The sequence below is a fragment of the Phaethon lepturus genome, unplaced genomic scaffold (genome assembly GCF_000687285.1).
Source record: "Phaethon lepturus isolate BGI_N335 unplaced genomic scaffold, ASM68728v1 scaffold50755, whole genome shotgun sequence".
In the NCBI taxonomy this organism is placed as follows: Eukaryota; Metazoa; Chordata; class Aves; order Phaethontiformes; family Phaethontidae; genus Phaethon; species Phaethon lepturus.
Genome location: NW_010543638.1, coordinates 2,210 through 18,344, shown reverse-complemented (window position 1 = coordinate 18,344; position 16,135 = coordinate 2,210). Strand labels below are relative to the sequence as shown.

Here is a 16,135-nt window from a genome sequence, read left to right as displayed (position 1 = left end):
CACATGAAAAATGAGCACCAGTCAACCAGACTGCAATGGTACTTTTCCTTCCTTTTTTTTTTTTTTTTTTTTCCCATAAAACTATTTCTTTCATAGACTTAAAACAATCAACTAGCCAAGTTATTAATTATGGTACACCTAAAAAAAATTAATACTAACCCTAATGTGACTGCTGCTTTAAGAGTGCTCTGTGTATCGCCTTAGACTGGCTTTTCAGTAGCAATTCATTACAACAGGTCCTAAAATAATAAAGAATTAAAAATCTGACTGCAAGTTTAATGGTTAAAAGTAACAAAAACAACCTGTTCTGAATGGTGATTTTTCGCAGCAGTTCAGTCCTGCTGCAGCACTCACAGCCTCACAAATGGCAGAAGGGGTTCAAATTCTCTCACCTTCTTGACATTTTTCTGTTTTTAAAAGGACAACTGCATTGTAACCTGCTAGGTACCATGGGGAATTTTACTTAATGTTATATTCAATAATGGGTCTGTTTTTAAAACTTACTGTTTTTCTGGGGTAGGTTAGGGAAGATGGGGAATAGAGAGAGAACAAAAGCATAGCTCCCTGTAGCTGTAGCTCCCCAGGTGCCTCAGTCACTAGGACTGTCTAATTCTCAGATCAGTGCTGGCAACTTTTGTTTTTTCTAGAAGATCACGACAAAACACCAGCAGCAGCCTCTAAAGCTCCATTTGGTGTTTTAGGTCATGTCTCCTATTCAAGGTCACCATCCTCTGTAATTTATCAGCTAAGAAGCATTTTCTCCCTCTCCCCAGTGAAGGTTTAAAGGTGGGGTAGGGCATGAGACAAAGAGGGAAGCTAAAATGAATAGAAAATTCTCAGCTATAGAACCAAATTTCATTATTTCCTCTTTCATTCACAGCATCTTATCATTATAGCCAGACTGCTGCTTTGCTTTGTTAAGATCAAACTGATCTCATTTTCCCTCTGGCCCCATTGGTTGCTGGTCGACCTCTGGATCCACTAAGGATGATGCAAATGCTGACTGGACGATCTGAAACCCAAATGACTCCAGGAGAGACATGTTCTGTTGGGGTGAAAAGGGGGATCCCAGAGCAGGACCAAGGTCCCCCAATGGGCCACCAAGGGCCCTGACGTGAACTTTCTGTATGTGTTTGTTCAGATAAGACTTTGATCTGAAAAAGCTGCCACATTCAGGGCACGGGTACTTCTTCTCTCCTTCGGTCTCCATTTTGTTTTTGCTGACTGCCATGTCACACGAGAAGGACCCATTGGTGCTCTGTTTCTCAGGAGTCTTGAGGTCACTGGTGTCAGAGAGGTCTCCATATGAATCAGAACTCTCAATCGGGTCCGAATGTGAACACTTCTGGCCTTCTACGGGAAAAAGAAAACAGAGAAGTTTTCAGAATCTCATCTCCCAAAAAAAGTATTTAACATGCATTAAAATAGATTATATTGGTTACCACCTGATTTCATGAATTCTTGTCATGACAGAATAATACACACTTGACATTGCAATCCCGCACATTCTAAAGCCCTTGACCGTACGTTCTCTTTACAAATCACTGGGCTATCAGAGCAACATTCAGGTTGTTATAATGGATTTGTCATGATACTGAATGCAAGCATAATGGGTCTCTGGCCTATATAATATTTTTTTGAATCCCAAAGATGTCTCACAACATTTATACCTTGGGCACTACAAAAGGATGGACCTAAGGACAAGTTTTTAACTGTACAATTCACTCACACACTTCTGAAATACTGTTGATACTTTGGGGAGAGCCTAGAAACCTAATAAAGTGTAACAGGCTGCAGCAAGATGTGAAGAAACCTGGAAACAGCAAAACAGCAGTGAGCTACTGCATTTTAAGAAGTGCAATTCCATTTAGTTTCAAGGAGCGCTTTTTTACAAGTTAAATGCAATGCTGTTAGAAGTGAACTTCATAATCTAAAATTGTTTCATCTTTAAATACTGTAGTGTGAAACAGGAGAGAGGTTAGGGACACTATTTTAAGTCATTTGGACACATATCCTGGCAGAGCCATTGGTATGTTTGGAGTGTTCCCCATTCTCCTTCGGCATTATGCCAAGAAAGTCTGTCCGCACTTTTTGCGCAGCGCAATATGAATGAGCGTGGGAAACCCAGACGTACTCCCTAAACAAGTCTCTGAATACAAATAAGCTGTATCTACTATGAACTCTAAAAGACCAAAGAACCACTTGGCACAACCAAAGAGACAGATTTGCTCTGGACTCGGCATTACAAACCAAACAGGATACGCATGAAATCAATACACCACTGAGCTGGAGTAAATCTCTTGTTAAGTCAGCACACCACCCAAAACCAAAGGGCTTCTGTATAACTCTATCAGGACTCCAACAGAAAAAAATTACACAACTGTAGCTTTCTGCTGGCACAGACTTTGTTTAACCCAGTCTGCTGCATTCTCCTAGACAAGAAAGTCATAACTTTTTGGGACAACTATGGTTCTGAAGAATTTTCTGATGTTTCAGCTTCACCAGGAACTGACAACTCAAACCAAGAAGCAAAAAGCAAGCTATTCTACATAAACACAAAACTTTACAAGTTCAGAAGTTAAATACTCTTTAGCTATTCTTACAATAATATCTTTTTCCTTCCTGTGCCCCCCCCCCAAGTTAAATGCAGGTTAAAAAACAAAGAAAAAAGTAACAGTACTATCATCACCTCCTAGGTCTCCTCCCCAACAACAGCATTAAAAAGTGTAAGTTCAGCTACAGGTAGTTGCATGTCTCATCAACCTGAGGATGAATATTGCTTTCACCACTCAAGAATCTTTATGAACTGCATTCTGCAGCTCCCCCTTCCTTTGCTGGAAATCAGAAACATGGTTTGACTGACGCAAGATTCGAGTATAGTGGGACTAAGGAACCATCAAGGATCTGCACCCCTCAAGCAAAATTCCAATACTGACTGCTCCTAGGCAGATGGCCAAGATGAACTAACATGGCTTTTTCAATCTCTAAAATCAAGGAAGCTGCCAAAAAATTCATGTACCCTTACATGTCCATCTCCTTCCCCCAGACTTGTTAAATCAGTATCCAAGGACAGATATTACATGCTATGTGATGCTATGTAATTTCTCTGCATCTCTCTAAGCTTCTCTCCAGTATTTTCCCTGTCCTTCCTCCCGCCCCTTTCTTATGCCCAGCCCAGCATCCCACAACACAAAGTTCTGCACAGAGCAGCAAGGTGCAGAGCAGCGAGTCTCTTGCCTTTGATGCCATAGGTCCTGACGCAGTGGAACGCTGCTCCCCCATTCGGGATGGACTCCTGGTGCCTGGAGACCTGGGGAAGGGGAACACCGTGGTGGGTTTTAACATGGACCTTTAAGTAGGAGGCAGAGGAGAAACCTAAACAAGATAAAAGGAGATGAGATCCTGCCACCAGCAAAGACACACATCTGCCTTCCCTGTTCTTTTAATCCTTCTCTTGCCCCTACTCCCTATTACAAAGTTGCCATTATACTAACTTGATTTCTGATTACCTACAACATGCTCAAGTAGGATTCCTAGACATCATCAGGCAATGAATGTCATGCATACCTTTCATTAGACTTCATTTGCTTTTTGGAAGTCATGATGAAAGAACAGCCTCCTTGAGAAGCAAATCCTATGCAAGCAAACCTAGCAGATGACATGAAACTTTCCCGAAAAAAAGGCAGAAGAGACATGATACGAAAAGGCACCCATGTCTCTTCACCACTTTTGTGCTGTTTATTTATTTTAATTAAAAACACCTTCATCGATCTGATAATACTTTGGAAGATGGTTCAAATTAGTTTATGTTATGCTGTTAAGATTTGAAGGAACGCCACCTAGTAACACCCCTCTTTGGTATTTAGTGTGCTTTCCTCTTAGGTTTCTAGCATTTATAGTGACTCCTAGAATGCAGAAAGCGAAAACTACTGAGTTTAAGGTATACAATTCTGTTCTATAGTAATTTTTGAAAAACATTTCCTCCATTCAGCTCATCCTGAGTTTTAAAAAACATACTAAAACTCCTATTTTGTCTGCAGTTAACAAACAAAAGTTAAAATGAAATTTCAGTATTTCTATTAGCTCTGATCTGTAAGCCCAAACCACTGAAATTAAAACATATATTTCAAACAACTGATTTCTGAACAAAACATTTTTTTACATTTGTGCATGTACTTTCTTAAATTGTTTCTGAAGTCTTACAAATATGCCCTTTTCCTTTAATGCAATAAATTATCTCAGATATACTTCGGAATGTTTTTAAACTCAATTTTAATAAGATTTGCAATTAGTACGAGTACATTTGGACCATATACGAGGCACAAGGAAGACAGAGTTTTAAAGACTTCCTACACAGGTAAGCCTATCAACAACCATCTTAATTTTCTATTATATTTTGAACAGAATATTATGGCACTTTTATGGTATAAACATCTTCCTTTAACAACTGAGAACACCACACAAGTTTCACCATCACAGACAGAGTTCCAGGTTCCCCTTCTGGATAGAGAAAACCCAAGACCTAGATTTTTTTAAACCAATACAGCAGTACAGCACAGGCCCTTGCGAGAGAACTTTCATACCAATGCTTCACTTTAAATATAAATAGATATACTACTGTAAAGCCATTTTTATAATGATATAACTGCATTTACATTTGAGGATATATAATCATGTATTAGGAAGGATGCAAAACCAATACTGGTACACCTCTCTGGGGTGGATTTTCTGACAGCAGCTGTTAGTTTCAGGTGCTGAGTTTAATAATTAATATGGGTTTACACTAGAATTCCCTGTGCCTACCCAACAGAATATCCTTCTATCCAGAATTTTCTTAGAAGTCTGGATCAAAGAGTATTCAGGGGTTATTAAGAATTATATATACAGGACCTGCAGAGCAAGACAGAACTCCACAGCAACCTGCTGAAGGGGAAAAAGAGTGGGTTGCTGAGAACGAATAAGAGATGTTTACTGTAGACCCCCGAGTTGAAGATAAAAGTACAGCAAAGCAGATACATCACAACTGAAGAAACCAAGAACATACGACTCTCAAAATACAATGGAGCAGAATCACTTAGGCCAAGTCATTTAGGGAATTAATGTAAGGATATTATCCTCCAAAATAACGCAAGACCTACCCTCAGACACAAAATGCTGTACTAAATATCTCACTGGGCTACAACAGAATACCAAATACCAAAAATTCACTGTAGACATGGAAAGAACCAGTATTTGACTGGTAACGGACACAATGTACAGATACAATGGCAATACTTCCACCTACAAGGTACTTCCCCTATTTCATACATGTGTCTAATAACCCCTTCATGCTGAGATGAGCCTCTTGAAGTAGCAATGCATTAAAACCTCACTGCCAACCATTAAAAAAGGACTACATACAGGTATTCAGTGTATTTCTATAGTACAATTGACACAGGAAAATCTGACGTTCTAATCTCTGCTATACAATATTTTTTTCTGAAGTCTGCAATTCTATTTGTAGAATACATTGTTTTATATAATGAAAACTGCCTGCAAAGTGTGTTAGCTCCCTTTTATGCACTTGGCAGATGAACACGTGAGTCATCAACTTCCATCAAAGCAGTAAGAATTCCAGCTGCTTCATAGGAAACAGTTTACAGTGAGATTTTTTTAATCCTGATTTTTTTCTGAAGCACTTAGCACTGGCCTTTTTTTTTTCCCCCACCAGCTCTTAATTATGAATGCCTGTCTTAGGAAGATGGGGAATTCATACTCAGTAATCCTTTACTTTTAAAAATCTCTTTAAAAACAAAGTCAGGCTAATGCAGAGGATAAAGTGGTCCTATTTCTCAAAGGAGGAATGTACTTATTGCTTTACCCATACACATCTCTCAGCTTTGCGGAGCAGATTATTTCTTTACACCAGAGGAACCAACATTCAAAACATGCCTAGAGAGGAAATGATCTGCTTTATATAAATGGGACGTATCCCTTGATCTCTTAGATAACATCTGTAAGGACATAGACTATAGAAATAATGGCAGGATGTTCCTTTTAAAAAAATTCTAATTTGTATTTATCTGGAACATCTAGAGAATGTGTCTTGCCTTAATCAACTCTGTACCCACCATGAAATATACAAGAATTCGTCTTATTGTAAAAAAAAATTCCATCTAACTTATGATTGGAATATTTACCCTTCTCTTAACTCATTTGATTTCTATGAAACGAACAATGCGTATCTGAAACGGAAAATTCATCTTCCCAGGTGTACATGCTATTACAAAGTATGAGTTCTAAACTTGCCAGTCATTCACCTCTAGAATTCTTCAAAAAAGCCCACACAAGAAAATGAACTTCCTAAGGATGGTAATAGAAGATCATGTAACAACAAGGCTGGAGAAGTTCTTTTTTGTTTAAAGTAATTAAAGAGAATTTGTCTTAAAAAGTGAGGATTGAGGATTAGGTTTTGTACATACATTTTAGATGAAATCTTAACCCCCCCCCCCCCCAACAAACAGAAGATCACAGAAAAAAACCCACACAGCTTCCCTGATTTAACAAGATCTAATTGCTTCCATAATTGTTCTCAGCATAAAGACCCTAAGAAAATAACCTGAAAAAAACATCAAACCACAGACGGTAATTTTTGGACTTTACACCACCATTTTGTAAAACAAATAAATAAATAAAATCAGCAAATGGGTACATGCATGACATGGCTAACCAGTGGCTACTCCTTTCAGTCAGGTACTGAGCTCCCCACCTCCTAAGTCCACTAAACCTTTAAAAGAACATGAGACCCTTGATTACGTTCCACAGCAAAGCCCTCAGTCTGATGCAATAAATTGAGGGATTCTAAGCTCTGTTTTTAACACTAAGATATGTTCAGCTGTGTAAGTCACCTTTTCATCCACTTTTTTTTTTTTGGGTGGGCCAACTTCTAAAATTCTCTCTATAAGCAGCTTGAGCATTCTTGCTTGACAATTACTATATCCAGAACTAGCTAAGTTCCAATTCAAAAATACACCAAGCACGTTAGCTGAGGGAAGAATAAAACAAAATCCCATTGCACAAGCACCATAACCACAGCACAACTGCAGTCAGGGGGATGGCGCGTAGCTTCCGACTGCACCAATGCCTACCAAGCAGATGTTTCTAATCCAGAAATTTTCCACTATACTTTATCTTGTCAGGCTCTACAACTTAAAAGATATCTATTAAAACAATGAACGTTATAATTTGATTCTAGAACACTGGATTAAAAATTCTCTGTCATGGATCATAAATTCATAATCAAAATTCACAGCATGTAACAGTGAGTTCGTAACACAGTTGTTTGACAAATCCAGTGTTTAACTTCCCTTTCCTATGAATTTCCACACTGGGTAAATGTTTAACAATAATCCACCAGATTAATTATGTTTTTTAAGTGTTGATGTAAACTGAAATTCACAGCAGACTAAATTCTGACAACACATATGAAATACACAAACTGAAAGAAGAAAGTAGTTGCTTAACGTTTGCTGTACAACAGGTTCCCTATCTTTCTACAGAGAAATGTATATTTTATTTAAATTTTCACTGTACATTTAAACCTGTGAAATGTGAACAAACCATTTAGTCATTTCATTGTTTGAATGCCAGATCTGTCTTTGTCATGCTGGCTGAATTTCGAAAGAGCTGCAGTGACATCCAGTGGTAGTTAAGTTGAAACTCAAGCTTACAAATCTTGGAAACAAGACAATTCCTCCCAACCCATATGAGTTTCTGTTTAGCACCATGTTCAACTGAAGGAGAGCAGGACAGCACCTGGATCTTGGATAGCATCTTCCACATTGTTAACACAAAAAGAGTTGGGATAAGCTATAAGCAGTTTTTCAGAAGATAGGCCTTCAGCTGAAAAGGAGGCCAAGCTTCATTTCATACCATCGACCTGGAGCTTCAGAGTCTGAAGATTTTCAACCCAGAAGCCTCTTCCACTCAAACTTGTTAACATCACTTTCAGGACCTAACAGACAGGTCAACTACTGGAAACACTTCCCTTGCAATTTAATGTCTCTCATTACTCATAAACTCCTAGTCATCCAAAAGCTCCCTGTACAGTCCTCACATGAAATACAGAACAGCTTTATTCTCTCAAAAGATTTCACCTCTCAAATTAGAAAAGGGAACACACATCATAAAAAAATGACTCATCAGAAAAAACAAGACCCCGAAACACAGCAGCAACTTCTTCCTACACTTACTAGGTATGTACGCCTGTGTAAGCCAACATTGTATTTTGAAGTTGTGTATTAATCATTCAAAAAAAAGACAACTAAATCAAAATTATTTTTCCAGCTTGCCTAACAACCCACAAAGCCTAAATTTACAACTCTCTCCAATTGAACAGTGCTACAAACAGATGGAAAAGCATCAAAAGCTCTTAGTTATACGGTTCAGTTTTGCGTAGTGCTGCAAGGAGCAGGGAGTCGGACTTGACGATCTTTATGTGTCCCTTCCAACTCCCGATACTCTATGATTCTATGAAAAACCATACTTGTACAAATAAAGATAAAGCACATTTCTAGTGCTCTCTACAAAATTTCTTTTAGAAATGTATATTAAGACAAAGCAATTTCTTGGGCTAAGAGGGAGAAGCAGCTTGACTCTACTGCTGCACCAGGAGGTTAAACAAGACTGATAGTATTATGTAGACTTTTTTAATGTACAGTGTACGATTTTCAACATGGTGCATATTTCAAAGATTATTCTTCCAAACTGAACGCAAGGACTCAAGTCTAACCAGGTTTACAAAAAAAGGTGTATGGTGAATAGTGACAAGGCTACATATCGTAGTTATTTTATAGCAATATGGCTATTTAGCAAATAAAATTCTTAAAACTGTCTAGAAACAATTTGCTTCAGATTTAAACTGAGTTTCTTCAAGAAGTATTAGCCACGTAAAAAGGCCAAACCTGTAGCTCCATCAGTTTCAAGGTTAAGCATTCAGTAAGAAAAACAAAGAATATGTATACATATATGGTACAACCTCCTCCTGTTGCAGAGTCACATAGCCTTACAGCTTCCCTCAAGTGTTGTCCCATCCCACTGAAATGGAAAAAAAAAAGTTTCTTCATTACCTCGGTTACAGATAGTGCAGAAATTGCTTGGTCCTTCACTATGTTTCTTCAAATGATCTGCCATATATGCTGCTCGCAAGTACTTCCCACACACCTGGCATGGAACTTTGTCTTCATGACATGCTAGGTGTGAGCGCAGTCGGTCACGAGTGGCAAAGGAAGCATTACAAGTCTGCAGGTATAATGAGAACCATGTGACTCATCAACTCTGCTAAAAGCACTGATATGGTCGAATATATTTAGTATTCTTTAGAGTAAATACCTTAAACCCTGTGCAAACACACAAATGACATGATGCATGAGCCATTTCCCACAAATAAAAAATTCTGATCACCAACATACTGCACGAGACGTGATGTTACTACTTGAAAGAACTAAGACAGACAGAAAACAGTTCTAACATACTACACAGTAAAACTTAGATCGAGATAGAGTTGTAAGGCCTTAGCTCCTCTCTGAGGATGAAGATATTAAAACTTCAAGTAGTATTTAAAAAAAGGAACAGCACAAACCACTTCATTCCATTTACAGTAAATTCTGCCATTTCACCAAGTCATTACACCTTAGACCACTCAAAATGTCCTCTCTGTTATCTTCCTAAATCTTACTCTTTAATCTGATCAATCTAACTTCAGTACACAGCATCCCTGTGGAGTATAAAGATATACAAACAAAGCATCACAGAACTGGCTGGAATGAGAATATGATGAAAGACAGTAAAAGAGCCATCCTGGTATCCACAGTAGCAGTGCAGACAAATTGCAGAAGTGAAGCCTCAGAACTGAGCAGGTATCAAAATAACTGCATGACACTGTAATCTGTTTATAACTTACCCCTGATCAAGATATCATATTCCACTTACTACTGTGAAACAAGCTTGATTTGGCATAAGATAATATTGATTCTACTTGCCCACCTCCCCGACATAATCCATATGATGAGTAAAGGCTCCTTCCCATTTTTAGAATCACAGCAATTGTATATAGCATGCATGCATATAGCCTGCTACAATGGCCTGCCAGTTCTGAAAGGCTTGCTCTATCTCTAACATGTGAAGGAAAATAAATCACCAGCAACACACTGTACAAGTTATTAAAGATAGTCTGAAACCATCGCTCACAAGTGCAAGAGGAAAAACAAATGCAAACATATGCTAGAGTGACCAGATCAAGCGGGCAACAGTGACATTCAAGAGTGTACAGTGTTTCGTTTATACCACCTTCATATAAAATAACACAGTTTTAAGATGTATAACCAGAACCCCCTGAGAGATAATATGAGGCTATTAAGTCACTTGGGAACTGGATATATTCTGTCTTTTCAAGTATCAGTGTGTAATTAAACATTTCAACAGAGATAGACTTCTTAAAGTAACAATCCTAGTAAAATTATAAAATGGTAACTTCAAGTAAGTGAAATTGATAATACAGAAGAGGATAACCCATAAAATTTTATATAATTTAGTTAATCAAGAGCTTAACCCAAAAAACATCAAAGGCAGATGAAAAGTACCTATCAATTTCAATCCTATGAGATGCTTAAGTATGGTAAACTCCCACAGAGCTGAGACTACTCTGCAGCAAGCACAAGACTTAGCATCTCAGAGGATCAGGACTTAATGAACTTAAAAAGACAACAGTAAAATTACCTGGATTTCTGCGATACACACAGTTTAACTAAGCTCATCAAATATTCATAAATTACAAGTAGTAAAGATTAAGAGGCAAACCCTTGAATATGAAAGATTTCTCTTAATTTGAAATCTCAGTACACAGCGCTGAGCAAAACAGGTGCAGCTTTCACTTACTAAAATGTTCTTAGAGGTAAATACTCATTTAAGACAGGATTCCAGCACTGATACTAATCAATCTGTTGGATATCAACTAAAGATACATAATTAGACAATCAAAGATGACAGTCAAGAGATCCATCATCATCAATAAGTCTAAAATATTGAGCTACAGTAAGCGTCCATACAAAGGCATTGGGAGTGCATTAGCTGATAAAGCAGACCAGAGACAAACCACATAAATAGAGGGATGCCAAAAGTAAAACTGTATCTGTCCCATATTGATCATATCAAGTTGAAAGCTTACGGAAAGGCAATATAATCATTGCTGTGTTTGATTTCTCACTCTTGCTGCTGAGTTGTGCAAAGTTCACCTTTAGATAAGCTATAGTAAATATATCGGCGAAGAAGCTTAAAAAAAAGAAAAAAATTAAGTCCAGTGGAGAAAGCAAGAACCAATTTAGCTGAATCATAACAATGGGAGACAGGACTAGGTTTAAAGAAAACCCCAAAGTTAATATTCAAATAGTTAATATTTATAAAAGGTATAGAGCAAAAAAAAGTTTTATTTTACAAAAGATGTGAAGTGCTAAATGAGTGCTAAGTATTTATCATTAATTGTTAATCACAGAAGAAAACTCTCCAGTGCTTTCCTATCAAACATTGCACAGGTATATAAATAGATCAAAAAGAATATATATAAAGTTTAAAAAAAACATTGTTTAAGAAATACCTCTTGAAGTTTCAACTTTTCTATGGATGTGGATGTCTCTGAGCTTATTCCATGGTGGCTGCCATTTTCCTGCTAATAGGCAGGAAGTAAGAGAAATTAGGACAGGAAGAAACTCATTCTGCATTGAAATCAATGGGAAAAGCACTGGACTTGGGATGCCAATTTTAGGTTTAGTTAAATAAATAGATCTTTCTCTTTGTCAAAAGTTGTGCTTTAATTTAACCTGCATTTTTCTCTTTTTTAATTAACAAGTTGCCAGAAGAACAACCTGTCCCTTGTCTCTGAGAAGGAGCAAACATCTGTTTTCTCCCCTTGTTCTTTCACGTCCACAGATTTTCAGCTCCCAAACTGCAGCCTAACTTTCACACCATTTACACTCAAAAGCCAACAACCCAGCTTCACCCCTTCCCATGACAAGTTAGCAAAATGAGCTATACCATTATGGCCAGAAAACTGACTTACCCCGTCTCCTACATCCAGAACTCAACTGTCAGATTTAAAAAAAAAAAAAAAAAAAAAAAAAAAAAATCACTAGTGTAACAACAATCCAGGGGAAAAGATCCAGAGTGCCATTCGGTGTCTTGTCTGGACACCAAAGGAACTTCTTGGATCTGATTTCTCCGCTGCCTTGGCTCTGTGGAGGCCTTCCCTATTCCCAGTATTTTAACAGTAATGAAAAAGCTGGAATCGGGTCTTTGCCTGGTATTAGGTGCTACAGGTGCTGGAACTTAGCATAGTTTTTCAAGGATCTGTGAAGCACAACCGTTACGTTAGGGGGATGAGTGCAGGATTACATGCTGAGCACTGAAAACTATAGCTGCCACAGTGATGTTCAGCTTACAATTGTCCTGCTTCTCATAGTTTAATTTTATTTATTCTGAAGTTGGGTTGACATCTTCACACTTCTGTTTTGGTAGTCCAAAATTGCACCATGATGCCCTATCAGCTAACCATTAGATATCCACTGATTTGCCAAGGTACTTGAGGGCTCAGGTAAATGGCCAGTGGGTTTTGCTTAAATCATAACAGAGCACCACTTCCAAGAATGCCATTACAATAAAGGATTCTGGAAAGCTTTTCTGTTTACTGACAGAGTGCTTCTCTTTTGCAGTAAACATAAACAAAACATGACAATAACAGGAATTTTCAACAGGAACTCGGATTCAAATAGGATGCTCAATGCTGTTCAGGCTACTCTCATGGGGAGCTAATTTGCCACACAAAATCAATGGGAAAAAAGAGACTGGAAAATTGGGAAACAAAATGCCAATATTAAACAATTTTCCTCCTTAGTGGCCAGAATCTGTCTTTAGATACACATCATGAAACCGAAGTGTTACCGGTTATGAGATAACCACAAGGAGAACGTTATCAATTTAGACATCAGCTTTTAGATTTGAAACAACTTTTCAATGTGATAGCATCCCTTCGGTGGTTTGTACCATGTGTATCAGACCTGTGCATATTTAAGACGACTTTCTAAATCTGACGGGATATTATGAAGTATTTTTTGCAAAGACATACAACAGCTCTTCAAGAAACTTTCTACATCTTAAGATTCATGAAAAATTAACTTATTGCAGGGTTAAGCAGTCAAAAATCAAGAACAAACCAAGCCTAAATGACAATCTCAACTCTGTCCTGACACTTGTAAACTACAGCCTATAGCTTTCAACTGAAATAAACAGTGCATACAGTATTATGGCACTTTAAACAACACACAATGAGAAAGACTGTTCTTAGAAATAGCTATCACAAAATACATGTGTGCAAGGAGACAGAGCTGAGCTCGGCTGTACAATCTTAGCTTCCGGATTTCTTTACTTTCTTGCTCTTAGTGTATCCTCTGATTCACACTTACAGAGTTTATATTTAGTATTCTTAAATCAATCAGAAAACTATACAAAAATATCAGGTATAAGCTGGCAAAGAACAATTCAAGTCTATCAACATTACTCATAAACTCTGTTCATTCAGTAGCCTTGATATCAACAGGCAAAACACTGATGAGTTTCTGTTTACATTGGGACCTAAACATTTTCGTACTTGCACACAAATAAATGCTTAAGGAAAAAAGTTGTAATTACCTTCAGTTCATTCACCCAGACCCCTTGCTATCCCCAAATTGTAAAGTCTTCTTATGAGTGGAATTTTCAAATTTATGTAAATCTATAACCCCTGAATCATCTTAAGAAGCTTAAACCAATCTAAGGCTTTATAGAAGATAGGCAGTTACATCAACATGAAGGCTCTATAGCCTGATTTTCAAAGGTGCTGGGCTTCCACATATCACATGGAGGTCAACAGAAACCTTCAGATGGCTCTCTACGTCTGAAAAACTGTTCAATGGGTTAAAGCTGCGAAATGTTTCAAAACTCTCACAATTTGGAGGAAACGTAGGACAGGTGTGTCACGAGATGGGGGAAAAAATGCAGATCAGGAGGCAGTCTTGCAGGATTGACTAGGTTCATGAAATGTAGTTAAAAATTTTAGAAGAAAAAAAAACTTTCACTGTCCTCAAAGAAAATTAAAAGTATCTTGCTCCAACTTTCTTTAAATAAGTAATTAAATAAATCTTTCTTCAGAGACCAAGCATGGAGACTGTTAGCCCAACAAACATTTTAGAAGTTGCCCAACAACTATGTGAAGGCAATGGGTGACAGTGGAAGCTGATTCTCAACTTTGGTTTTAATTAATATTAATTAATACTTCCAAGCACCTTTCAAATCTCTCTACAAGTGAATTACAAAATATCTTTCTTGATTTGATCTTTCAAACCCTAATGAATCATTTATTAACTGTAAAAAAAACTATATACAACATTATGACATTGTATTGCAAAGGATACTGTGATGCTGTTATCTACATTCTCCCTGGGATGGAAAAAAGCTTCCAATTTTGCTCAGTGCAATGTTCTGAAGGCTACGTGACAAAAAAAAGAGTATCCTGGCAAGTTGTGATAATTTACCAATTTTATTTGAAATTCTTCTAAAAAAAATGAAGTCAGCATTGGAGCCTCCTGTTGGCAACAACGGCAATAAAAAAAAAGGGGGGGGGAGTGGGGGAGCAAATCATCTGTGACATGAACTCTAAGCCCAGGGAGAAGGTGGCTGGGTAGGAGATCCAGGGCAAGACTGGGGTAGGGCAGTAGGGAAGAACAGCTGGTAGAAGGGGAAGGAGGCAGGAGGACCAAGCTGTAAATGACACAAGGGGCTGGGACAAAGAAGGGGTGTAAAGCAGCTGTTACTGTTGAACACTGTTATTTACAAACATTTATCCCAATTCACACATACATGGTATTTTTACTTCATAACTGTCTGCACACATAAATGCAATGCCAGAGATTACCCACACATCCATCTAAACCCCTCCAGCTCCTACCTGACACTTGTGAGGTCTCTCTGAGGTATGCACCTGTTTGATGTGTCCATTCAAGTGGTCTGGCCTTAAAAGAAAATACACATAAGCACACTTACAACAAATACTAAAAATAAACTTACAATTTTAACCAAAAAAAAAAAAAAAAAAAAAGATCCCAGTGGTGGATCTATTACAAATGTAGCGATATTTAACTTTCCAAGAACCAGATCACCAACAACTGGAACTCTACCTTGATAAGTACCCTCTCCAACTTAGCATTTTCTCAGGAAGAAATTATGACTGAATGATCAGAGAAAACAGGAAACACAAGCTACAGTTTTCAAGCCTGCATGTCCCCTTCCAAAATCCTATTTAGACCTTGACAATCAGGGCACTTCGATTTACAGTTGCTGAATATTTCAAAATCAGACCTTTTTGGTTTATGTCCCAAACATGGACATAAGAAGCCAACTTTAAGCACCTCTGTGCAAAAGACCGACTCTAAACTCTGTTACTGTGACACACTGTCCACCAGCAAGACGAAAGAATGCTGTCCTAACTCACAACTTGGTGGAAAGACTGCACTAATACAAATAAAGTGCTCTGAAGGTCCCAACTAGAAGGTGCAATGGAAGAGCAAATTATTACTGGAAAAAAGTTAGACCATTCTTCACAATCAGTAAAGCCTACTTTGAAGAAGAGATGACTAAATAGCTGCAGATTTTCCTAGTGGGAGTTTCTCCTAGTGGGAAGAAAGCTTTTCATTGTATGAGGCCAAAACTGCTTGGAAACAAGTTCTCCACCCTCTCCTCCCCCAACTTTCCAGCTGCGCCAATGAGAGGGCGAGGGATGGAATTCACACACTGCAGACAGAAAATAGACTGAACTTTGCAGTCAGACTGTTAAACCTAATGCTCCAGCAAGTAGGCTGGAGCAGTGGAACCAGACAGACTGGTTGGGGGTCCTCCTAGGTGCCTCAAGCCTAGCAGCCTCAGGTGCTGTGCTGCTGAATGAAGGACACCAAAATTAGACATCGTGGTTCCAACTTCCTTTGGCTGCTCCTACGACTGATTACTGAAAGTTAAAGAAAGAGTCTCTGCTTTGCGTTCATACTTTGGTTTTACAAAGATGTGTAGACATTTTTGT

The 16,135-nt window shown here is 38.0% G+C and overlaps 1 protein-coding gene across 1 annotated transcript in view; it reads right to left on the bottom strand.

Moving 5' to 3' along the window:
• Positions 1 to 272: 272 nt before the first annotated feature.
• The window catches only part of PATZ1 (POZ (BTB) and AT hook containing zinc finger 1), a gene marked incomplete at its 5' end in the record, with an annotated part of 18,066 nt that continues 2,203 nt past the window's right edge, over positions 273 to 16,135 (bottom strand). Inside the window, 5 exons of the mRNA XM_010288391.1 lie at positions 273 to 1,350; positions 3,238 to 3,375; positions 9,108 to 9,279; positions 11,630 to 11,698; positions 15,011 to 15,074. Of these exons, the coding sequence (XP_010286693.1) occupies positions 935 to 1,350; positions 3,238 to 3,375; positions 9,108 to 9,279; positions 11,630 to 11,698; positions 15,011 to 15,074 (859 nt within the window). The remainder of the gene's footprint in view (positions 1,351 to 3,237; positions 3,376 to 9,107; positions 9,280 to 11,629; positions 11,699 to 15,010; positions 15,075 to 16,135) is intronic.